We start from the raw sequence: 27,012 nt of genomic DNA on the forward strand, positions 1-27,012 counted from the left end.
AAAACATATAGTATATCCAAACGTAACCACATGTTTCACTGTCAACGTTAAATATTTAGTGGAAAAGACCATATCAAAAGTTAGTTCATTTGCAATGTGACCTATTGTTTTTGTATTAATACAAAATCGGTTTAAAAGTGTTTAATATTTTGATATTTAAGGGTTTTTGATGGCATGTCATCGGCATGTTAGCTTAAAACACGGTGATGTTATTTTCGGGTTGAACCTCGTGGTAAGTATGGCAACTAGCTAACAGCCATATGGAACAAAACTGGGAAGATTCAATGTTTTTTCTACGTTTTTTTGTCACAGATGAATGGCTGTTGTTTTTTTTAAAGTGATGTTCATGATAAAAGATGATAAAAGCCGAGAGACAGCGTGGACGGCTCGTATTTCCGTAAAGATGCTTAAAACCGACAACTTGTCAATGACTATAGAGAAAGGCAACATATACCAAGGGTGGGTTATTAATTTTGAACTGTTTACCTGTGGCACACGGAGGACGTTTTGTCTTCTATGTCCATTTAGACAGCCTTAGTTCCTCGCTGCTTTAGCTAGCTGTTGACACTCAAGATGTTCGGAGCGAAGCCCGACGGCATGGTGGGAGTTGTAGTCCGATCAGCGTGCTGCGTGCTGGAGCCGACGTCTCGCTCAGAGACTACAATTTCCATAATTCAACATAATAGAATAGAATCCCTTGAATGAGTAACACTCAAAAAGTGTAACAAAAACGTTCAGGGTGTATACAATTTCACTCTGTGTATTTGTATCCGGTTTTGTCTAAATATAACATGTAATTATGATTTGGTTATTTCAAAATATAAATCGTTTTTAAGACTTTTGTCATTTCCCGTCCAAGAGTAGACAAACAGACTTATAAACCTGGGAACCTAGGATCAACATTGTAATAAAATACGAAATAACGTTATCAATAAGCCTTTTTGCATGATCACTGCAAAAAAAAGATATATATTTATATATATATATATATATATATAGGAAATGATAAAAGTCTTAAAAACGATTTATATTTTGAAATAACCAAATCATAATTACATGTATATATATATATATATATATATATATATATATATATATATATATATATATATAGGAAATGATAAGTCTTAAATCATAATAACATGTTATATTTAGACAAAACACAAAATACACAGAGTGAAATTGTATGTTGAATAGAATTTCACTCTGTGTATTTTGTCTAAATATAACATGTAATTATGATTTAACACTTTTTTGTATTCATCCTGAACGTTTTTCCTGAAGACTTCAGACATCATTTCCGAGAGAGAGAGAGAGAAAAAGAGAAAATAGTAAAAGTCTTAAAAACGATTTATATTTTGAAATAATATATATACAGTATATATATATATATAGTCTCTACTATAATGACATTAATAAAATTCATCTTATAAAAGTAACACATTTAAAGATTCCTCTGTAAAATTAACACCCCATAAAAGACACTCAACACAACAGTAGTCAACAAACCTTTATTAAGTTTTAGTTGAGGATTTACAACAATTGAGGAGGAAAAAAAAAAAAAAGAGTTTCATTTCAGACTCAACAGAGGTGCAGTGCGTCCAGAAACAACAAGGGTTTATTTCAGATATGGAAATGTGTTATACATTTTTTAGTCTCATGTCAGTTGTACATTATATTATAACCAGTTATAAGCTACAATATCATCTTCATAGAACTCTAGCACAGTTTCACAACAATGACTAGCAACAGGGACGGTTGCCTTTTTCCTGCTTTTTAAAGTGGGTAGCGTAAAATCACCCACCGTCTAGAAACGTTTTGAGTGGGAATTTCTAAAGACTAACCTGGATTTGGGAAAGCAAGAGAGGGAAGACATTTGAGTCGGCTGTTTCTCCAGATACAAAAGTCACAACACACACACGCACACACACAGTCTGGATAACTAGAAAGCTCCAAACAAAACACTCCTATTCCAAACCTATTTCAAGATATAAGAAGTGTAGTTAATACAGAAACAAACATGTATACATATGCCTTATTGTCCCATTTTCAAATAGATAATAATAAAGGACTCTGTCTTGATTTGTAGAACATAAAAAAAGAAATGTAATGGATGTGTATCATCAATATATTCAAACACAACAGTATATGTCGTCCAAAACTTTTCAAAAATCCTGTTATTTTACTTAAAAAAGGGTGTTTTGCAATCTATATAAAAAGCATTTTTAAAGCAAATGAAAAAGGGTTCGAGGGGGGGAAAAAAAGGAGAAGACACATTGATATATCAAAATATCAGCAAGCCAACAAACCAGCTAAACATGGTGTATTGCTATCATCTAAAAAGGTGTCGCGGTTTGCTAACGCCGCCGGATAAAAGTGTAGGAAGACGGATAGTAAAGGGTGTGATTAAATGGAAAATAACCCACTTCTCTAAAGCAGCGCTAACTATCATATTGCAACACCAAATCTGGTCAGGTAAACACAGTCGATGGGGCGTCCTATAAACCAGCTGCTGATGAACTGTGCCACAGCTTATAATGGAAAATTAACTTGTCATTTCTAACTCTCTATGAACACACACACACACTCACACACACACGCATATACACCCATGTTTAAACGACCCATATGGACGAATCAGTGCTTGTCTCGGTCGTCCCTACCACCTGGATAGAAAGGTCGTCACCCCTAAAACGAGTGACACATGCATAATCATCCCTCGTTTGGAAAATCTCTTTTTTTAGTCCATTTAAAATGGAGGAAATCAGAACATTTCATATTACAATAGAAAAAGCCACACATTTGATTTGAATCCCAGATTGATTTCATTGACATCAGTGCTTTGAATTGGCAAAGAGTCGGATGGACACGCACGGTCCTTAACGCAAGCGGGAGGACAAAAAGAACAACTTATTTGTTGAATTAATATCATGATTCTTAGGCAACATAATAAGAGATCGGCCCGTTCAATTCTAAGGCCATGGTTCTCATGAAGCCAGTGCAGGTGGCATCTTAAAACGTTCAAGTATCTTTTTAATATACATTTAAATTATATATACGTCTGATTTTTTTTTTACATTAAGTAATTTAAATAAATGTGTTTTTTTAATAGAGCACACCATAAAATCCAACCGATACTCAGATTGCATGATGATAGTACATGTTTTTTGAATAACAACCTGCTCTTTAATCACATAAAGTTTCTCACAATGATAGAATTGCCTGCACCCAGTTTTGATGAATTATCTTGAAGTGCAAAAATACAAAAGGGCAGGAAGCAGGCTTTGTGGTTAAAGTGCAAGACAACAACTTCCAATAGTTATAGTTAATATACAACTAAGAAGAGCAAATTATTTAAAGATGTATTTTTCTTTTTTTTCTTCAATAAAACATTTCTCTTCGTAACTTCTATAAAAGATAGCTTTTCATCCGCTTCCAAGCCAACATTTGGCGACTGTTTTTAAACGTTGATCATTCTTTGATTGTGCTGCAATGGTGCAACAAGCTTTTATAAATAATTTAGTTCAAGTTTCTCGCTAAACTGGGTAAAAACGCTTGATTATTTTTTCTTTACCACAATTGTTAGGTAAACCCAATTTAACAGTGGTATATTACATACATAACCAAAAAAGAAATATACAGAAAAACTCAAGGGTGCTTGCAAAAAAATGGGAAATAATGCCTCTGAAATGAAAGATTATGAAAAAAAAAACAGAATCAATACATGACATAGAATATTAGCTTATATGACATATAACATTAAAAGCCAAACAATTTAAAAAAAAAGCTTATTTAATCAGATCATTTGAAGCTAGTTTGCAAACCAATTAGGGTGTTAAAATGACGTTGCGCTGAGTATATAGATATATAGATATAGATTGTGGTTATGTACACAAAACAGTTTATCTGTGGACGTATATGAAAAACACTGGCTATTCTTAAATGATTTTGCCATGCCAACTGAATATTCTTCAAACACCTCTCGAACACAACATGTAGCTTGAAAACGAGGAATACAATCATCTGAAATACTACGTCTGCCGCTCTAATGTTTCCATGACTACTGAGCATGTGCTTCAAACGTGAAAGTAAAGTTTATGTTTTTAACTGTCGACACATGGGAACTGGGGGGGTGGGGGGGGGGATTTAAAACTAGGGGTGCAAATCTTCTTCAAGTCGTACTTGTCCTGTTGGATAGATGACACCCTGATGGTGTGACATTTAGGAATCTTTGTTCAAGAGGAGCGTTACTCCGCCAGCAACAACTTCTTGGGTTTGTTTCTTCTGTCAAGCATTGGATTACTGAGGCCGGAATTCTCCTCGTCCGTCAGCTCCTGCATGTGTGTCGGACTCGAGGAGCGACTCATGGTGGGGGAGGAGTTTTGGGAGGAGGCCGACTCCTCGGCGAGCGCGTGGGGAGGCTCGGCCACCGGACGGCGCTCTTTAGGTTTGCGTCCCCTCTTCTTACCGTTTCTCACCTCCGGTTCGAATCCGTTGTCCTCCGGGGATTTGGGTTTGCTACTGGACACCACCTCACTGGCTGCTGCCCTGAACCAGTTCTGAGACGATAGAGACAGTTAAGTGTTGCGGCTCGACCAACACTTTTCTTCATATAAATCTTTTACTTGGATATTAAATATTAATACTTTTTTTCTTGACTTAAAATAAAAGCCACATATTGGATTTCATCAGAATTTGATCTTTTTTTTAAATTATCAAATCTCAGAGGCAACACAAGGGATACCACAAACACATTTGCTTTTCTTGCCACCGGGTCACCTTGACCCTGAGATAACGCAGGGGTTAAAAACCTTCAATTTTTTAAATCTAATTCATAATTAAAATATTGATACATGCAAAAAGTATTCATACCCCTTTGGATTTTTCCACATTTTGTCACATTACACGCCACAAACATAAATATATCTTATTAAAATGTAATGTGCAAGACCAACACAAAGTGTCACACAATTGTGAAGTACATAGAAAATTATACATGATTTAAAAGCCCATTCTTCTTTGCAAAACAGCTCAAGCTCAGATTTGATGAAGAGCGTTTGTGAATGGCCCATTTCAGATCTTGCCACAGATTCTGGGAATTAATTGTGTGACACTTTGTGTTGGCCTTTCACATTAAATTCTAATAAGATATATTTATGTTTGTGGCGTGTAATGTGACAAAGTTCAAGGAGAATGAATACTTTTGCAAGTCATTGTTATAAAAGAGTGTTAAGACGTTAATGTTCCTTCCTCAATCGTGTCGAGTTTTTTTTTGTTTGTATTATTTTATTCTCTTCCTGTTTTATTTTGGTAGCAGGTTTGCTGGTGTCTGTCTTTCTTGATTGCCTTAATGTTTCTTTCAAGTGCCAATGCATCTGTTTGTTGTGTGTAGCTAAAAGTAACGAAACGTTTATAGTTCTAATTCCACGTTTTGTGAAAATCTTTTTTTTCCATTCTTGTAGTAATTTCATATTTTCCTATTATTTTGGTTTTGTTGTTTGATTCCTTTAATTTCCTTAATTCATCTTTTGTTCCACCAGTTTTATGTCACGACCTGTGAAGACTTGAAGACCTCTTTTAAACTAAAAGACTGTTCTTTTGCATCCTGACTCAGATTTAAACAAATGCAGTTCTAGTCATTTACATTCTGCTGTGTATCAGACTAGTCCCAAATTAACAGATTAAAACAACATATTATATCATTCACCAAACCAATTCATGTCCACTTCAAGGTGTGACTAACCATTTATTTAAACCTAAAAGACCAAACCTAGATATTTTCCGCAACAGAAGAGCCAACAATTTATATTAACACTATTTAAAAAACACTTAAAACGTATTTTATAGCATTATTTTACACACTTAATTACTCAATATTGACAGTAAACGTTTAAAAATCTCATGGTCAAGTGGCTTATTATGTCTTTTTAGTGATTGAACGAGGCTGAAAAAACTAGCGAGCAGAGATTATACAACAAGATAAAAAATACAACCTGATTCGTCAGATTATGAAATTCTATTAATCTTCTTTCACTTTACTGTCGAATGATCCTGTGATGTTTTCACATGAAGAACAATCACCTACCTGTGAGTGTGTCTTACTGATGTGGTATTTGACACCGCTCTCCGAGTTGAACGCCTTCTGGCAGATGAGACACGTGTACTTCCCCAGTTCTCCACCGCGCTGCAAAACACATCCCTTTAGTATCTCACCGTCATCATATCATTTCTCATCCTGTGTTCGTACCTGACTACAGTTGGCAAGGTGAGCTTTCAGTCCGGACACACTCGAGTAGACGGCTTCACAGTTCTGGACACACAATTGAAAATTCATAAAAATCCTGTTGAGATGTTTGGTCAAAAGGAACAAATGGGCATCTTCGGGATTCGTACTTCATTAGTGCAGCAAATGAAGCCTTTCTCCTTGACTTGGTTCTTCCAGCTTTCAATAAGCTCGGGGCTGAAGTTCGGGAGGCCTGGTCGAGTGTAGTTTAGCTAACGACGAGAGAAACATCTGTTAGTGTTTCTTCTTTTTTATGTTGTATAGTCTGCTGTGTGTGTTTATCCTCACCCTTTTGCTATCTGGCACCAGGTCATCCTTGTTTCGTCTCTTGGTGCCCCAGTCTTTGGCAAGTTCATCCTCCGCTATCTCCTGCAGGTGGAACACGGCGACCTGGGCCGAGCGTCGCCTCACTCTGCCGCTGGGAGTCCGTTCAAAGTCCTCTTGCAATCCCGAATTTTGTACAGGTCTTTCCTTCACTGGCTCGTTGTTGTCCTTCTCCGGGTCCTCCCTCCTGGGTTCTCTAGCTTTATGCTGCCTCGGTTGGTCGTGCCACTCTCTCCTCTCGTGCTGGACTACCTCCTTCTTTCCTGCAGATGGCGCCACCTCTGGCACCTGATAAGAGACCAATTTGGTCTTTAAACTCACACTTTTTGGGAGATAATATGAATAGAAAGGCTTTATTCATCCCCAGAGGGGAAACACACTCAGTGACACAGCAGTGCAAATGTCAGCTTTAAGAGTAAAGCTTATTGGAATGTGAATAAATATGTATGAATCGTCATATAGTTGAGTAATAAAAAAAACACCTTAGTGTTATAAATCATTTAATCAATTAATTGCACCTAAAATTAAATGATATAGTGTAGATCAGAATTAACACTGCACATCCCTCTGCCAAGGAGCTCATGACCTTATAGAAACACAGCGTTGTGAAAGTTAACTTGTTGTTGTTTCTTTTTTGTTTAAATTAAAATGCATTTAACAACATTTATTTGAACTTACGTATGAGTCGCAATCCAACAACCCTCACAGTTACAGTAACAGCTCCCTTAATGCTTTGCCGCCCAGCCAACCAATCACAGCTAATGGTCATTTTTGAAATACTAACATGGACATAGAATTTAAATGCACTATTGTTGGATTAGAATAGATTAGATCAACTTTATTGATCCCTCTGGAGGTCTCCTTCGGGAAATCATTTTTCCATCACAGCAACACAGACACTAGATTAATAATAAAAAAAAAGAAAGTGCAAGATGACACAATCTAAATCTAAAGATAAAGTTTTGAAATGGCGGGGAATTACTGTAGTTTTCTGCTTGTTCTGAATGAGATGGAGCAGTTACAAGCCATACAAGTGAATGATTAAAACTTTGCAAATAATTTGAGCAAATAATTATTTACTTGTCAAATTATTTCCTGCAAAATTCATTAAAATATATTCATTAGATTTTCTGTTACTTCGCAAATGGACAGTGATCACAGAGCCTCCTTGGCAGAGGTATAAACCAGACCATTGTCTCACCTTGTCTTTGCCAGTGTTGTTGTTGGTGTCAGTGACTTTATTGTTGACGGTCACGTTGCCGCTGATCGTAGCGGAGTGTTCTGTGTGTGCGTTGTAATCTCTCACGGCCTTGGAGTGATGGTTCTTCCCGGAGTGCTGGTGAAAAACAAAAAACTGGCCATCACGTCTTTTGCACATCATTTAGCTCGCCACATAAAAGATGTTACGAGAAACGGCGAGAGAAGTTGCAGCAAATTACACGGTAATGACGTGTTGGAGGGTTGTTTTGTTTAACACACAATGAGAGAAGGATATTGCTCATTTTCCAACGACGCCGTCTCATTTATTTTGTAGCTATTTCCTCTTTCTGTTTTTCTCCCCAAAGAACAGGGAGTGCTGGTTACAACAGTTGTGGCATTAAAATAAAACTTGGCGGATGAGAAGTCTATAAAGTAGTAGCACAGACGAAGCAACAAAAAAAATGGAGAGAATTGGGACGTTGGAAAAAGGAAAATAGGGGTAAATACCTCACTAGGACACTTTATTCGCCCCATCTGTTTGAGTGTTCGCCGTAGACGCTCTCTCTCGTCATGCTCGTCCACCACCTGGCTCTCACTCCCGGAGGGCTGGGGAAGGAAAAAAATATGTCACACGAGTCCCTGAAACTATAAGAAATCCACCATTGAACATGATGAAAATGTGTTTTTCCTTCTTCTGGTGATCACACTGTGTGCGATGACTAATTGCCTTCACAGCGAGGCTGTTACTCAAAGGCTTGTTTACGACGAACGCGCACGTTTTTCACTCAACTGGTGGCTGGTGCCAAACCCCGGCTCAGACCCGAACAACAGATGGCAGAGCTGCCAGCAAGACGAAAGAAGAGACGCCGAGCCTAAATGGGGATTCCCAAGAGGACGTATGTGCAGTGATGTGGAGACATGTATTTTACAGAAACATGTTTTGAGCACTTCGGCTTAAATGTGACGAGACAACAAGACACCGGCTTCCTTCTCTGTGAGGCCGCGGACAAGAGTGCAGCAGTGTGACAAAAGCCTCTGGGCAGCATCAAGGTCGAACTCAACAGGGCTACCCTTGTCCTTCTGTCAGCCTGTTATTCCAACACGACACTTGAGCTGCCGTGTTAACCGCAGAGACGATCACAAAGAAACAAATCTAAGTCGCTCCACTTATTAAACCACGATCTGAAGTCGACCTTTGTTGATCCGGCAGCAAAAACAACACTTGTTAATTCAAGTTTCTCATGTTTTCGGCGTTTCTTATCCACTTAGACGCCAATATCTTAACTGGAATAACATTTGAAAAATGGCTGGACGAGCACAGATGAATCTCAGTGACCACGTGGATTCACAGGGATCATCGCCTCTCGCTCAGAAACACACGTGCATCGTTCGACGAGCTCTCCTGCGAGGACGTTCATTAATATTTCATGATACATCTTGAAACAGGCTGCCCTGAATAATTCAGCAAAACTTCATAGCAGGACCGTCGTTCTAATGCCAGACCTCCGTGCTCATATCTCACCGAGGCTTTCCGCTGTCAAACTCTTGACAGTTGCGGTAAACGCGTGCCGAAATCACCGGCGGGTGTCGAGAACCATGATTGTTGACAGTGTTTGGAATCATATTTCTGAGAATTTACAGGAAAAAAAGGGGTTTTGTAGGTGACCAACAATCATGCAGTCATGTTTGTGTTTGACCTGCTCAGTTTATATTCCCAGCGTTTATGTCTACAGCTTAACCCCTGATTTAGTTCATTAGCTTAATCTACCTTGGTACTGTGTTCAGCCATGATGTGGTAGTTGAGTCCTGCTTTGGACCTGAACTGTTTCTGGCACTGCTGGCACTTCAGAGCATCTTGGAGCTGCAGATAGAAACAGAAAAAATGAACAAAAATAGCAGCGTATATTAGTTACGAGCACAGTCTGGATTAATTAAAAAAAAAAAAAGATACTGACACTAATAAATGTGCAGGTATTAACATACATTATAATAAGATAAACAGCGATATTTCAAATCAAAATAAATGTTGACACAAGCAAAAGGGATGGTGCTTAATGTTTTATGTTAGAAGCTTATTTATTGCTTATGACTGAATGAGTTTGTTTAATGAGAGACAACGTTTGGGCTGAAATTCTTCCAAATCCAATGAAAAAAATATTATTTTTTCAAAGAAAAATCAACTCAATGTGTTGCTTAACAACTCACACGTTATTTGTTCTCAACAAGAAGAGAACAAATTGTTGTTCTCTTTATTGGCAAAAACTGGAGGCAAAACAGGCCTTTTTAAAGGGTTTAAATCATTTTTTCTTTTGCTCATACCTTTTTCTATTATTTAATATCTCCTCCACAAATTCTTTTTAATAACATAGTTTCATATTGTCATTCTAATCATTTTAATTTTCCAAATTCAATATTTTATAATGTGTAGCCTTTTCAATGAAATGTAGAAATGTTGGTATAATAGTTCTTTATTGAAGTTATTAGGCTAAGAATTTAAAAATATAATATATATAAAATTGAAAAGGACACAAAGAAAAAAGAAAAAAAATTAAGATTATTTAATTTTGAATCAATTATAATTAAAAAAAAACGTATTTTTATTCAACTATTTGAATTCAACTTTTTAATATAAATATTATTGAATTTGAATCTTTTAAAACATACTAACTTTAACATTATAATGGCACTGATACACTTTAAACTATTCAATGAAATTATGTATCTAAATAATGAAACATTTTAGTCATCTGGGGAACTTACTGGAAATACTGTAAAATGAGTAAATGGGGATGATTGGATGGTGATATGTCAATCAATATAAATGACATTTTTCTAACCATCCAATGTTTCTCTCCAGAAAATCCCATTTAAAAAAAAAAAACATTAAAAAAAAAAAAAAAATTTAAACAAATTCTGAAGTGTATTCTTTTTTTAATTAGTTTCTAAAATCTAACTTATTTGTTTGGATTATTGTTCACAGATTTATCTTATTAGCTAAGATTTAAAACAACAGTCGTAAATGCACCGTATTTCCCCTTCTTCTTCCGATGTATAGAGACGGTGACGCTGAGTAACATAGCGCTAATGTCACAATTTTGTCTCTGCTTAACTGCCGAATGTAACTTTAATAGAGTCACACTGGCCGGGAGCCACTAAAACAACTGTCGGAACACGACTCTCTTGGGGCCCAGAAGCTATTGCCCCGCTCTCGCTGGCTCCACTGGCAGCGAAACTCACTATAATTTAGTGGCATTACCTTCTACTTCCTCTCTCATTTATTACTGTGAATTTAAAAATGAATGGAGCCAAAGCCCTGTGACATGGACCCACTCATTAAAACATCAGTTTTTTTTACGCTTGAAAAGCTACGTCATAAGTTTGGATGCCACAATCGTAAAACAGTGTAGGATCGCTCTTTCAAACGTCAACTGACAAACACTACCATTATATGCAGATATTCAAATGATTAATAACAACCATGGCTCAAGCGTGTTTCCATTATGGTAAATGTGGCTTCCAGACTCTGCTGCCAGGGCTCAGATTTACTCACGGCATGCGCTGTCACATTTTAAGCAGATTTTACATTCCTGTCTGCAGCCACGCACACATCTCTTCAAAAAATGTTGCGTAACAGTTTTTATATTACGAACCAGGATGTATAGTCTTGAGCATATTAAATAATGCAGCCGTGCCAGGGACCGACTCATACTGACCTTTTGACAGATCTCCATGTGGTTCTTTAGGCCCTGGATTGTTTTTCTGGTTACAATGGAACAGGTGGGACAAACCACCTCCCCTCTTTCTGAGATGGCTTTCTGCCACAGTGTGTCTGTGACGTTTCCTTTGGAACAATATGCACAAAAAAACCCCATCAGATTCAATAACCTTCACTTATAAAACATATATTTCAGAATGCAAGTTGGTTTCTTTTATAGCTACTCACCAGAACTGCTTGTCGAGGCGTAGTCTTTCTTAGAGGGCTGATTCTGGGCTGGTCTTCTCTGAGATGCTTCGTTAAAGTTACTCCCCTCTGCCTTCTTCAGACGGCCTGCTTTCAATTTCTCCTCCACCTTTGTCATCCCTGAAACACCATTACGTTGAGAGATATTCTACACAAGTTGGTGGAGAATACTTTTGTTAATTATTATTAAAACAGTGCCCCAAATAAAGTCCCCTTTTTTGCTACTTTAATTCTGAAATCTAGTTCATTATAACCACACCCATACTCTGGTGTGAATGGTCAGGCATCAGGGTTTGTCACCGCATGTCACTAATCCCGGATGTATCAGCCTCCAAGGGACTCATTGTATAAACAATGCGCGGCGTGATTAGAGCTGAAGTAGGAGTGAAGCCATTATGACATCATAATGGACTATGCTCTCGTAACCTCTCATTTGCCGATATTTCAGATGGGGGAGAACTTTATAAATGAATAACTTAAAATCATCATCAAGACTTCAACATTTCAAACATGTAAGTCAGTCAGGAAAATTAGGTTTTCACATTAGTTGCCCTTCAAAATAAAGATACATTCCAACTTAATAAATTATCTTTTAACATTAGTTATTTTCATAGTTGACATCAGAACAGCGCAAGCTCCTCTCACTACCCTTGCAAAAAAAAATCTAAAATTGACACACATGGTTCATGAAGTGGCGTTTATGTAAAAATAACGAATTAGATCAAATATTGAAGAATATAAATTCTAAACTATGCAAACATTCCAATAGAGATGTCTATCATGATCAAACAAACAAACAAGGAGAGGAATGGGTTAAAACTAACTAATACGAATTTAATATTTAAATTATATCATATAATATATTCATTTAATTATTATAAAAACATCACATTTTAATCAATAACCTAATAACTGTACTTCAGTTTGTTCTGAATAAAATATAGACACAAGTTTTAATACAGATAGATGAAGGAATAAAAGGTACAAAATTAATTATTGAAATGAACAGTCTCCATTGATTCATTTTTTTCATTGTTTTACTTGTCTTAGTCTGCAGGCTTCATCCAAGTGCCTTAATTATATAATGGGTTTGACAACAGGATTTACCTTTTAATCCGAATGTTCCGGAGATGGAAGGCTGCTCGCCAGTGAATTTCTTCGGTGTTTTCTGCTTCCTTCCTTGCTCAGAACAAAAACGACAGAAATCACAGTGTGAATGACGTGCATGCGAATTTAAAGGCAACATTGTCCTCTTACTGTGTCTCATCCGCTCCGGATCCTCGTCGGAGTACACAGGAGGAGGACTGCCTCCTTCGCTTTCGCTGCCTCCCGCGTCAGACGACGCACTGTGCGACTGCTGCGACTGAGACTGGGCCGACTGGTGGACGTGAGGCGAGGGTTGGTTGTGCAGTTTCCTCTCACTTTTGTGGTGGGTCAGCTCCCCGTTGTGAAAGGGTGTGAACGTCTCGTGGATCTTTTTCACTTTAAAAAACACAGGCGATGGAGGGCTGTGCTCCGACGGCCTGGAAACAGATTAAAATTTGCATTTACTCGCAACGTTTTTTGGAAATATTTGAAGCAAATGAGAGCTATATAAATAGAAGATTGATAAGCTTTAAGGAGGAATGACAAGAGATATAAAAAGTAATGGGACGGCCTCTTAAATTGTTAGATTTAAAGTCTCCCGTGGACGTAGCTGACATCTCTGTGGGAGGCCAGTCAACATCTGTGCAGGCAGGTGATCACAAAGATTTGCCGAAGGGATGAAACAGCTGTTACCTCCACGAATTTCGGTGAAACACATGTATAAATGCATTCGAGGAATTATAAAATCTGAGTATGTGTGCAGGTGAGTGCGACTGCGGCGGCGGCGAGAAGGTATCGATGACAAGCCGACCGGAACCGCGTACGAGATTTACCGTGTGCATGACAAGGCGAGCGTGTTAACGTGTCAGACGTTGAGGTTTCGCATGACAAGGTGACCGGGGAGCAGCGTGTGAAAGTAGTTTTTGCAAGAGACAGGATGTGAGGCAGTGAGTGTGCATGTCAAAGTGAGTGTCAGTTTTTGATCTTGAGCGTGCAGTGGATTAAATGAATCTGACAGTTTGTGTTTCTGATCATTTATGTACCTGGTAACTGAATGACTCAAAAGTCGGTTGATTAAATATTAAAAAAAAAAAAAGTAGTTAAAGAAGGAGATCGGAGGGTTGAGTATCGATGTTGCATTTGTTGCAAATATGTTTGTGGTGTTGTCAAGGTGACCCAGAGACAACACAAGGTAAACAAAAAAAGTAGTATCAATGATCATTTTCTCATTGTAACCTATAATGATGGCTGTGTTTAAGATAATGTAAGAGAAAAGAGATTATGGATGTCAACAATTGTACAGAGACCTCCACTTATGTAAAACTGAGGTTTAGGAATTTAATGGGAATTAGACAATAAAGACAGTGTTATAAAAAATAAAATCAGTTTGGGCTGTGAAAAACAGTGCTAAAAGATTATAGCCCCCTCTGGAACTGAGTTTCACACCCTTGCTATAAATTATCTGCAGGTTCATTTTAGACCTGAAAAATAACAATTGTATAATAGTTTTCAGTTTAATTATATCATGGAAGTTCAATGAAAACGTCTCATTAAACTTATTTCATGTTTGATTATTAATATGAAAAACATGTCAAGTTCATACTTGAAACATTCATGTTTATTGGGTTAAGATCCTTTTGACAGTGTTGGGAAAGGTCACTTTCAATGTTAACTAGTCCGAAGTTCAGTTTACCAATTTTAAAATGAACAAGTTAGGTTCATAGTTCTTAATTCAAAATGTTCAAGTTCACTGTCAAAGAATTAACTAGTTCATAGTTATTCTATCTATATGTTGCTAGGAGTACTTCTTTTTCCAAGTATCACCAAAGCTCATATTAAACCAAATTTAGCAACTATTGTATGTGTTTTAACGTTAAAATATGAGTTCGATTTCATTGTCATATCAAAATGTATTTAACAATTATTGTTAGTATTGTTAGTAAACCCAGGAATTGTCTAAACTGTTGTGGATAACAGTACAAAATATTCATGAATAACTATAGAATATAATAACTGAAATAAATATGAATAAAATACACTAAAATAAGTGCCTTGTACATTACAGTAGGCATACAAGACTTACTGTAAATAGCTGAAGAGTTCAATAACCTACATCTAATTTTGAACACTTTAGAACCAGGTTTACATCGGGGCAACATTTCTGTTTATTCAGTCACAGAAGCAGTGATGCGTTCGTGGTCCTGACTTGCAGATTTTTTTTTTTTTTAATTGGTGAAGAAAAAGCAAATAAACATACGTCTTTTTTCCATCCTTGTCAACCTCATCATAAAACTTGATTATAGAAATAATGATGGATACTTTGTCGAGTCGGTCGACTACATGCTCCTGCTTTGTTTTGATGACGCAAGCGGTTGTTCGCAGTTAGTGGCTGTTGTTGCCAGATTGGGTGTTTTCCCGCGATAATTTACAGTGTGTTTGTGAGTGTTTCTGCCTGGAAGTCTCTTTATAAATCTGGCAACCAACTGGACGTAGATGAATGGAGTGAGTGAGACGTTCAATGACACCAGAATGAACGCGTTCAAAGAAGTGTTCATCACACAAAACACACAACACACAACTGTTCAGTCTTCAGTACTTGTTCTAGTGCAGCTTTTTCCCCACCTTTTTTTGCCATTGGACTTCATCGCCTTCTTCTGTAACTTATGCTGCTCCTCCTTCGCCTCCAAACTGACTCGCTCGGGGTGATTCCATAGCTTGTGCTTCTCCAGGCGAACCTTTGTGTTGAACGTGGCCTCACAGTAAGGACACCCGACGCTCATCTTCTCGCTGACGGTTGCCTGAGAACCGACATAAAGATGACAAAAAGTAAAGAAAATGATGTCTGGAAGTTACATTTCCTACAAGTTGCAAATCAATTTGGAGTCGTCCCTGAAGTATGGAATAGAAATAGCCTCATTATAGGAAACATCATTTGGTCGCTCACCCCCTGGCAGCGTTAATAGTGGTACTTGACGCCGTGGATGCTGGGAAACTCTAACCAGCAGCCCGAACATGGACACTTAAATCTGGAGCGTCTCTTAAACTCTTTCTTCCCCAGTTCTATCATAATTGCCTGCTCAGGGGTGAGACAGAGAACTGAATAAATGCAGTGAATAATTAAAGCTGTGTTGTTAATTGTGCACATTCTCCGACTGCTCTGCTCGAAAGATAAACGCCTGCTTTCAACACCCACGGATACTCACAGGGATGCTGCGTAGTTCCTGCCCTTCATTTTTAGGCCGACCTTTCCTCCTTCCTTCTGCTGTGTCATCGCTCTCAGCACCTGAGAATTAAACAAATATTTAACATTAATAAAACCCCACTCATCTCCATTTGTGTCGAATAGTTCATTCATTTTTCAAACGAGAACCTTTTTTTTCAGATTGCTTTGCAAATGTACAACAATAAACCGTGTTCGAGCGAGCAGATCAGGGACAAAACATGTGTTAATAATTACAAAAAAACATGTTAAAGCCCATGCATGCATCACTTTCTTCTTCAATTTCTTATTGTAAATGTCAATTAAATTAAATTAAATTCAATAAATAGATAACAAGCATTTTTACCAGGGATATCCAAACAATTTTGAGGAGGGAAACCTTTGTCTTCTTGTCTTGACTACTTGTGTCTTTCAGAGCTTCAAAATAAAAGCTTGTTTAAATGTCGAACAAGTTCAACACGAACATGAGAACTTCTAGTGACTGACAGTCTATTTAAAAATTAAAAAAAAGTATTTATGAATAAGAACCGACTCTTAGCGGCTTCACTTTCTGGTGTTTTCTTTTCAATCATGATCTAGGCAGAAAAAGCTTCTTTGACATTTGAAAAGTTTCATTTTTCAATTTTAAAAATGTGTTGTTTTTTTTATATTCTCTGATTGAACAATAAAGTTTGGGCTGCATGGAATATACTAACGGGCTACAAATGGCCCATGGGCCGCACTTACAAACAAATGTTATTTCCCTGGATTCCTTGTATTCTTCTAAATTTTGAGCATTATAAATATTGTGAACAGCATCGAGCTCAATGGAACAACAAGTGGAATTTCAATAACTTGCATTTGACGGCAATCAAGTGCAAAGATTGACCAAGTTTAAAATGTTGGAGGATCCAGATTGTCATTAAAAAAAATCAACTCTCCAATTATCAAAATTTTCTGTGATATTTATTCATATTTCTTCATTTAATTTGAGTTACTTTGCTGCCAGAAGACAAAACACACCTTTCTAGGCAGAGGTAATACGTCTCCCAACTTGCATAAAGCGACCGAAATTGGATCAACGGTGGATTTATCAAACACGAAGGGTTATTGCATTTTTAAGCAAATAAAAAGATTAAAGAAAATATAAACTCCAACTATAATCTTGCAATCAGAAAATATGTATTCGGAGATTAGAGCAGGATTTGCAAGCAAGAGGGAGAGAAGAATGCATGCTTTAGATCTTCTGTTCAAGACTATACGAATCGACTTCTGACAACAAACTGCAAAGAGACTAGCTCAGCTCTCTTTTCTCTCCTCAGCTCCCTCCAACCTTTGCTGTCTGGCACACTTTCTATTCTCATTTCATGTTTACTGCCCACTGAATTCCACTCATTCACTTCCCTTGAATCCTCTTGAATGGTTTTATAAACATTTAGTCAGTGTGCACAACTATACTCCGACAATGTGCAGCGGAGGAAGTCGCGGTTGAAGAGGGGAGGGGGGGGTGAAACTAGGTGAGAGAATTGCAGAGGCGAATGATTTTCTTCCTCTGACCAAGCAGAATATAAAATGCTGCTGCTGCTGCTGCTGCTGCTGCTGGTGGGAACTACACAGCACTTGGCGCTACAGAGGACCGCCCGAGTTAAATTCACCCGGGATGACCAGACAGCAGCAGCAACGATACACCAGGAGAAGGTCACGCTCAGTCGTGATGGAAGATCCTTGTTTCTGAAGAATCATTCACAGAATACCTCTCTGTGCAGGCTCTCTAACTGGAAATCTTTTACCTTTGGTTCACTGAATATGTAAGCTAAGGTGCACTGAAACTTCACAAAGTGAGTTATAAATCACTTTCTTTGGACGCAAATATCTGAAAAAGCATGCGTTTAAAAACTAAAACTAGCTTTTTCACCATTTCATTATTGACCAAGTAGAAGTTATTTTTTAAGACTTAATTTTCCCACTTTTATTTGTCCTTTAATAAGTTTCCCATCCTTTAAAATAAATAATAAACTGAATACATTGCTTCTGTATTAGATGTACATGTTTTGGTCGTGTGTGGTTATTTCTTTGAACAAAATGTATGCAATACTTAAAATAAATCAATAAAGTTAATATCTATCTATATACACAAATAATACATAATACTTTTCTTTATTATATTCGCACCAACTTACAATTAACAAAATGTATTAATTTTGTTTTATGTAATATATAAATTATATACGGTTAAAATCAAATTATAATTGGATGCATTCAAATGTTTTACCTATTTCTTGTTACTCATTCCAAGTTGCATTGTAAGTTTTTCTTGGATAAGTTAATATTTTAAGACTTAATTTTCACACTTTTATTTGTCCTGTAAATATTTCCTTTCCCTTAAAATACAAAAATACATTGAATACATCACTTGTGTGTCAAATGTCCTTTTTTTGCTGCGTTTCTTGTCTAGTTCAAATGTAAACAACATAATGAATCATGAATTATTACAGTACATATATATATATATATAAAGTCTGTAAACAAAAATAATGCACACTTTTTTTCGCCAAAATATTGTGTCACAATTACCCTTTTTTAATACTAATAACTAGAAAAAATCTATATAATTTTTTTAATTTCTCTTATCATATTTCTTTCTTTTCTTTTGGGCTAAAAATATTTAAAAACCAAATAATGTAAAATGAGAAAAGAGAGAAGCTCAGGAGAATAATGCGTTTCAATATTGAATTGCCGAAAATGTAGACAACATTTACTAAATTGGTACTGAATTAAATCGAAACTGTACCTATTTGATTTGATATCTTATAATAAAATATCAAATCAAAATGTCTAAACATTCATGGGGGTCTTCTGCTCCCCTCATGCCCTCTTACCCTTGACCTCCCCGCTATAACCTGTACTCAGAGGTCATTAGTTTACATGACAATTTTCCTAAGACAGGAAGACACTATCCTGATGGCCACTAATGCATCTAAGCCGATGTGACCCGAGGTAGACGGAAATCAAAAGTGACAAAACAAAGCAATACCTGTGTTTGTGTGATTCGAGCTCCTTCATCCGAGCATATTAATATTCTTCAGGCTATGAAACATTTCTCTATGAGCTGTCTGAGCAGCAGCTGGTGAGGTGATGCAGTTGGCAGAGCATTTCTTGTAGCGAGGAGGAAATTGAACAAGCGTCTCAGAAAATAAGGATCTTGTAAACCAAAGGAGCCAATTAATGAATTCCGCTCTTGGGTAAGATATGTTTCTGTTGCCATGGGGATAAGAAGTTCTCCTTCCCCTTGTAGCAAGCGTAACTTGTGCACTAAAAAGCAACAGACACCACCGTACGGAGATGTCTTAAAAAACAACAGGTTAGCGCCAAAGAAGAAATCAAGCGCGAGGCATCGTTGTGCTTGTAAATGGAGAGCTTCTTCCCAGCGTGCTCCATGATGGGAAACAAAGCAGGCCCGTTGTGACAAGAAGCTCAAACAGCTGCTCGTCTAATGTCAGTGTGACTTGATCCCAGCTGTCTGCAACTGTTGCTGCACGCTGGCTAATGCCGACTAAGAAAGAGTGAAGACGAGAGGAGTCGAGGAGGGGAGAACTCGGGGCCGGCTGGCAGCTGCCTACTGATCTCAAATAACCTCTCCTAGCTACGCCTGCGATTGCTCCCCCTGAGTGCCAGGATATGCACACGGACACACACATACGTACACACACACATGCACACGCAACCAGAGAATACAGTCGTTTGTTTTCCTTGACAGACGCTCACACAGGAGCCTTTGTCTTTGTCTGCACAGCAGGGTACAGGCACACTGGGGCTTCAACAGACGACATGCAAACACAGTAACGCCACTTTGACTGACGCAACGGTGGAGATATCCCCCAATGAAAGACGAAGATACTGTAACGCCACTTTTATCGTGCACCGTTGCTCGCAGATCACATGACAAATAAGAGAAAACTTCCACTTCAAATCCCTGGAGAATGTGGTCAGGACTTGTCTCTTAACACACTGGAGTATATTTATTTTTTCTGTCATCTGTCAAGAGTTTGTTTTGAAATTCTGTTCACCAAAAGTGAGCTACACTCTATTAAAATTATCACAGATGAACTCATGCCTACGTTAAAAAAAAGAGACATCAATTGACCTTTGAACTGTGGGACAGAACTGAGGCCCTAAGAGGAAACTAGGTGCAACTAGTCAAGCACTGAGAAATACCTCCACCAAGAAGCTAATTTGACTTTATCGGGGGTTTTTTGCTTGTTTCTAACAAAGTAAGTAAGAAAATTATATTTTTCGAGCGCGTTTCCAGACCAGGGTCACAAAGCGCTTAAACAATCAAAACAAAACTCAATAAAATATATACTTGAAGATCATGATAACACCGAGAACAACACAGGAGTCTCAGAAAATCAAGGAAAAGTCTGCACGAATAAAAATGTCTTAAGATGTTTCTTGAAGGAGTCAGTAGATCCATCAAACACAGAGAACCGTGTGAGAAGCAGCGTTGAAAAGCCATACGAGTAAATGATGAAACCTCCAAAAGCAACCAAAGTACTTAAGTAACTATACAAAACCACTTCAACAAAAAACTTGTACATTGAGGGAACTAGTTTGCTGAGGTGCCGAGGGACATCCAGGGGGATTGTTCATGATATATTCATTTATTTTCGATGGAAAAGTTACTTGGCGGTCATGACGGTCAACAAAAGAAATTCTAAGGCTTGCTTGATATGTCTTTTCAAAAACCTGGTACATATCATTGCACAATGACGCAAGCAAAAACATCACCTCCTTGATGGGGTTAACAATCCGGGAAAAGGGGAAAGACATTGGTCTTTAAAACCTGTTGTGCTCCTAGATAATTTCAGGGTTATTGGGATCCTGGAAAGTCACAATTGAAATACAAGTACTTTGAATTTTTTTCATGCCAAACCTCTTCTAACAAAACTGGTGAGTCACTCTTTCTCTGCAAAACATGTCTCCATATCCTTGAATTAGTGTGCATGTTGCTAAAACGGAACTGTCATAGGGCATTAAATCCAAAATATGTAGCTTTCTACCTCATGCACAATTACTCACAACTCAATCTCCCTTATTTTCCAGTTTTCCTCTTTCCTCCGAAAGCTTGCCAAACACGGTGGTGATGAAACGACTGAGTGCAGATTAAGCTTGAAGCAAGTTGAATTCTAAAAGTGCCACGACAGATGTAGCCCCTTATTGATTCGCTCACGTTGATAATTTGCCCGTTTGAGCGATTTAAAACATGAAGGTGTCGCGAAGTGGAAAAGAAGAAGGAGACACTTGAAGTGTTAAGCGTGGATCGCTCATAAAAGCCGAGTGGGTGGAGTGAGTAGGGATTTGGATCATAGGCAGGTGACAGATAGTGAGGAGGAATTAAACATCAGTCACGGTGGAAATAAAACGTCTTTTACTTGATGGAATGAGTGTGGAGGGAAATAGAGAGATTTGGAGTTTAGGAATATGGACGAGGTTGAAAAATCAGTGTCACTTTAGGGTCACCAAGCCTTTAACTTGAAATAAAGCGAGTTCAAATACAAAAGAAATGTAACTTTTAAGAGAAATAACCAGTTTATCTGAAGCTTTACTGCCCATAGTCTTAAAAAAACTCCATTTAACTCCTCAAGTTATTTTATTGTCACTATCCCAGAACAAAATTCAATCTATAATTATCAAATATAGGCCACAAATTGAACTGCTCTGGCAAAAACACAATGAAAACACAGACTTAATAGTTTCCATTTGATTAAATAGGCAATAACATTTTAGTAATTATCTGTTTGAGTTACCGATGATACCATTCTGGCCGACTTATTGCCGTCTTTTTATTCCTAAGGAGTTTTTTTATAATTGAGTTTTAACAATGGAAAAGGAATTTCAACGTTCAAACTGCCATGATGAAAGAATGAGGGTTGACAAGCGACCGTGACAAAGACAGCAAATGTTTTGGTGTATGCAAATCAGAGGAGAACATTGTGTACAATTGGCATTAGCCTCAGTGCTGCAATCCTTCACAGAGATCCTGAGATTGATGTCTTTGTTTCCCCCAGTCTGAGCCCCGCAGCCCCCTGGGATAAGCGGACTAACACCAGACTCATTTTGATTAGCTCTGTCGCCGTTTTCTCGCATCATTTGCTACACAAGGCTCAAGTTAGTCACCGGTGAGTAATGAGCTGGGATACATTATTTAACAAAATGTGGAGGAAAATAATAGCCAGAGTTTGGAACACCGGGTCCAGATCTATTGTAAGAACGACTCGATAAGGTAACTGTATTACCCTGAACTGAAAGTGTTCTAGTAGTGAATGTATTTCACCGAATCAGAATCAGAACAGGAAGTGAGAGAGATAAGAGTTGAATGTTAGAAACGTATTCGTATGGTTAAACAAACTGGGTTTCACTTCCCTAAATCTAGAAAAGAAAACATCATAAACCTTGATCACTATCAATTGTCAATAACAGTTAAAGTAACCATAACTTACTTTCATAAAACCTATCCTCGTCCCACAGGGCAGAATAAAAAAAACACTTTTGACCACAAAGTAGAAATGAAACAACGGCCCCCCTTTTGACTTTTTTCCATTACCCAGCTTTCCATTTATAAGCAAAATAACTCATATATGGTCAAACAAATTTCCCTAAATCCTCAGTAAAAGTTTACAAGATGCTACAAGGACAAGGAAAAGATGATTACTTTCGACATTGTGAGGTTTTGAATTAACCATTGGATCCATTGATGAATTTCCTTTCGGTTTTTTTGGGCAAAATAAAAACAGTATTTCAAACTATCCTGAGCTTTGATGGTGTTTTTAAACAAGGCAGGATTCTTGTATCTTTAGTTAAATCCCAGGCTATTAGCCACTCAATCTTATTTTTTTAGTTTAATGTCTAATACGACGGTAATATTTTATTAAGTAGGATGCTAAGAAAAATCTTGGCATCTTTTCTTTTACCCAAAAATATTGTTCTCTGATTTCTTGGAATGAACTGGCCATCTGAATCCATGAGTCATGTTTTGCAAGGTTTACTTATGGAAAGAATATTTCGATAAATGTGTATTTATTTTTAGATTTTGTGACTTTCCGAGGGTAATGGAAACCCAGATTGTATCGAGAGAGAGAGGGAACTGCATCTTCCTTATTCACTATTACTGTGTGTGATATGCCAAAGGAAGCCATGACCGCAACCAACTGCAGTTTAACTAGATTAAAAAGGCAAAGGCAAAAGTGCTGCAAAAGGTTAAATAAATGTAGGATGACAGTGCTTTTTTATATATAAGTAATTAGATAATTGAGTATACCTTGCAACAATGGCTCACCGTAATACAAAAGGGTGACAAATTGGAACGCTGGCATTTATTTAAAAACTGGTTAAGACTCTTTAATGCGATTAATACTTAACATCAGCTCAGATGGTTTTAACTCCTGGTAATCTTGTTCTTGTTTCAGTTACGTTGAATGAGGTAAGATACCTCAGATGCCAAAGCCAACTCCCTTTAATGTGAAAATGATAACACGGCCCAGATGATAATATGGATCACACACTTGGCCAAATAGAAGATGAATTCAGGTTTTTTCCAACTCATTTTTCCAACTAAAATAAATAGCCGGCAAAACAACTGTAATTGAGGTTCAAGCAACAGTCAACAGCAACAAATCATCTTAATCCGACACTTTAATTAAATTTAACACCAACATTGAGCTGAAGTTTGAACTGCGCTGTTGCCAAAATAAGCACGGACGAACCCAAGTGAGAGCAAAGTTGACTTAGCCACAGCGCCAGAAGCGCTATTCTACGACATGACCCGTCTTGTAAATAAGAAAATGCATTATTTTTAGTATTATCTGCAGTAATGTGAGCATGAGAATATAAATATATCCTTCTTTTACAGTCGAGCTTACCTACACTTGTACAGTTTTGTCACCGGGATTTAATAATAATAATATCCGGAAAGTTATTAAACATATATAAGGTTATGGTTATTCCATGAAGGACTGCTTGTAAAACCACTTACTATTCTTGTTATTTCCCTGGCATGGCAGGGATCCTGGGTCCTGATGTTGTACATGCTTTGTCGTTCTGACCTTTGGCAACCCTGACGAGGAAAGCTTCCCAAGCCTGGGGCTACTTGGGTTCTCCATCACTGCAACAGAGGACAAAAGATGGATCACTTAAAAAAAAAAGAAGAAAAAAAAAAGATGTCATTAATTCTCCTTTATTGATTTAGAAACATAATTAGAAATAATCTACACTCGCATTGTCATCCTGTCTTCGCTATTCACTGATCCTATTAAGACTCGTATCTGAAAAGCACATCTGTGGCGCTAATGAGTGTGTGACCTTCCATGTTTCATTTAAAAAAATCAATGACCTCTTACACTTCAACGTCATGCTCTACACATGAAATACTACAGGAGTTGAACACAAAGACAGACCAAAATTGGATCTGGACTATCATTTTTGTCTCTCAAAGATTATATTCAGGCCATTGCTTTAATACTCATCACTCAAAGAAAGTCCAATTCAACTCAAAATCAAACAATAAATAAACTATTTTTTAGCTAATGCTGTTATTGGGATATTTGTTTATGTTACAATAATGTAAATACACAACACTAAATGACTCAATACACAAACTTGTAGAGAGAAAATCGGTGTGAAAAGATGGGGTCGACCGTTTCTTGGTCCGAAACTAGCGCCTTTGGCTAGTGCGTCTATTTTGGTTGAAGATTTTTGAAGGCAAATAAGTTTGGTTCGCTGCAGGTTCAACATCCAACAGGCTGCCAACAGGACTTCAGCAGCAAATTCCCGGGAGCAGCATCACATCACACAGATCGGTGTATTAAAAAATGCATTAGGGTATACAATATTGATGGTTCTGTGTTATTAATACTTTGCTGTCTGTACTCTATAAGGTCATGCCCCCAAAACAACTCTTTATGGTTTTACTGACTTTATAGTGCTCTTGTTACCAAAGAGTAAATATTTGATTCCTCCACAGTAGCATTACGGCTTAATAAAATGCCATGTATTACATTAGCATTAAAACAAGAAGGAACATTTGTGTGATTAGAAAGACCAGAAAACATATTTGCCCTTCATAGTCAAGAACTTCTTAGAAATAAAGGAGAGATCTGTGCGTCAGTGTAATTTGGGAATGTTCAAATTCCGTCCCAGGAGTATTTTGGGTCCTTAATAAGATTTCATAGAGCCCGCAGCTACTGACATCAAATTGTCTGTGGCTATTACTTTCTCTAATGAAAATATATTTTAACATCAGATCAGCACTTCTGTTCCAAGACCCTGTCAGTCCAATGGAAAACAATAATCCTGGTATCAGACACGTAAACAGGAGAGATTTGTAAGCAGCTTCAGTATCACAACAAGACTTTAAGGTTTAATTCACCCAAACTTCACTCATTTTCTATTCACCCTGATGTCGATTTAGGGTTGGGATTATTTTCTGGGTAATCTGTTTTCTTTTAGAGGCAAACATGTTTGTTCATTTTAATGTAGCGAGTTCAGTTGTCTTCCATCTTCAGCTTCGTTCATCCAATGTGCGCTTAAAAACATCCAAAAATCTCAATGGTAAGTCATTTTTATTTGTATAGCGCTTTTCTAGACAAGGGTCACAAAGCGCTTAAACAATCAAAACAATATTCAATAGTCTGTAACGTGCATTTGTATTGAAAGCTGGACATGAGGAATTGTACCGAAAAAAAATATAAACAATTCTATATTTTAAGATTGTTTTAGCGGAAAATTCCAAAGCATCATCCTAAACTTTGCACACTTACACGTGTGTTTCAATGAGGAAATACTTAAGTCATCAACTGAGAGACTATAAGAGGTATTTGGATGTTTTTAAGTTTGTATTTTTGGACAAATAGGAACCGAGCTCCAGTCACTACATTAAAATGAACATACATTTTTGCCTATAACTCTAAAAAGGGAACAGAGTATTCTGAAAAATGATCCCAACCCTTAGTTAACATTACTTTAAACTGTGTATTTTACCAGTTGAGACTGTGGGCCACATATAAGCCAACTAAGGGCCCCAAATGACCTGATGTTGGACTACCCTTGAGCAGTACACTTTGTTTAAAGTTATTACATGTTTACTTCCTGCAACACAAACTTAAACAATCCATCAGATGATACAATTTTATAGTACTAGTTTGTTTTTTATCACCTGGGAATACATTTTGTTTTTTTGTTGACGGCTCTCGACCACACCTACCTGAGCTGTCAGGCGCTCTCCGGGTGGCCCCGGGTCACCCACGTGTGCGACTGCAAGGTCAGGGGTCAAAGCACCTCTTCCTTTAGGGCGTACTTCCACAGACGCGGCGTTTACATGTCCATCACACCTGTCCCGTCGCGCTGGACCTTCTTTTTTTTTTTCGGGGGTGTGGATGAAACCGGACAGTCGTCTCCCGTCGTTCCCTTCTTTTTTTGGGGGGGTTTTTGCTCCGGGGCACCGCGATCCTTGGAGGAACCCAACAACCCTATAGCGAGAGGAGATAAACCACAGCGTCTGTCAGCAGATCTCCGGGACACTTTCGCTTTTTATTTATCCCCCGGTTTCCATTTTCCCCGGTGCTCCCTCCTCTCTCCGCATCAATATGTAAACCATGAGGCACTTCTTCTTCTTCTTCTTCTTCGTCTGCTCGCCCCCCCTCGACAACAACACAAAAAAAAATCCTAATAAATCCACAAAAAATCCCTGAGCAGAAATTGTCACAACACGGAATCGGTTTATAAAGGCAGTGAAGCAAAATGGCGACTTTATTACGAAGGAGGAGGAAAAAAAAAAAAAAAAAAAATCCTGGCGCTGCTGGAGCTGAAGGGAGGACACAAACATGTTGTAATGTCGACGCCTGTGAGACTTAATGGCGAAAGTAAAAAAAAAGACGGAAATGAAGGTTAAGAGTTGCGTGTTGC

General features: G+C 37.7%; 1 protein-coding gene across 1 annotated transcript; it reads right to left on the bottom strand.

Annotated features, from left to right (window-relative positions):
- Window positions 1-1,497: 1,497 nt before the first annotated feature.
- On the bottom strand, window positions 1,498-26,986 carry znf512b (zinc finger protein 512B). Its single transcript, XM_087781147.1, has 16 exons — window positions 26,312-26,986; window positions 24,086-24,214; window positions 16,058-16,137; window positions 15,477-15,652; window positions 13,026-13,291; window positions 12,876-12,947; window positions 11,751-11,888; window positions 11,521-11,648; window positions 9,576-9,668; window positions 8,315-8,413; window positions 7,809-7,943; window positions 6,572-6,895; window positions 6,394-6,495; window positions 6,248-6,310; window positions 6,086-6,184; window positions 1,498-4,559 (listed from the first exon to the last, which is right to left on the bottom strand). The coding sequence occupies exons 2-16, from the start codon at window positions 24,210-24,212 to the stop codon at window positions 4,248-4,250; spliced, it is 2,214 nt and encodes a 737-aa protein (XP_087637273.1). The 5' UTR covers window positions 24,213-24,214; window positions 26,312-26,986; the 3' UTR covers window positions 1,498-4,247.
- Window positions 26,987-27,012: the final 26 nt, after the last annotated feature.

The sequence above is a fragment of the Callionymus lyra genome, chromosome 19, assembly GCF_982586985.1.
Source record: "Callionymus lyra chromosome 19, fCalLyr1.hap1.1, whole genome shotgun sequence".
Taxonomy (NCBI): Eukaryota; Metazoa; Chordata; class Actinopteri; order Syngnathiformes; family Callionymidae; genus Callionymus; species Callionymus lyra.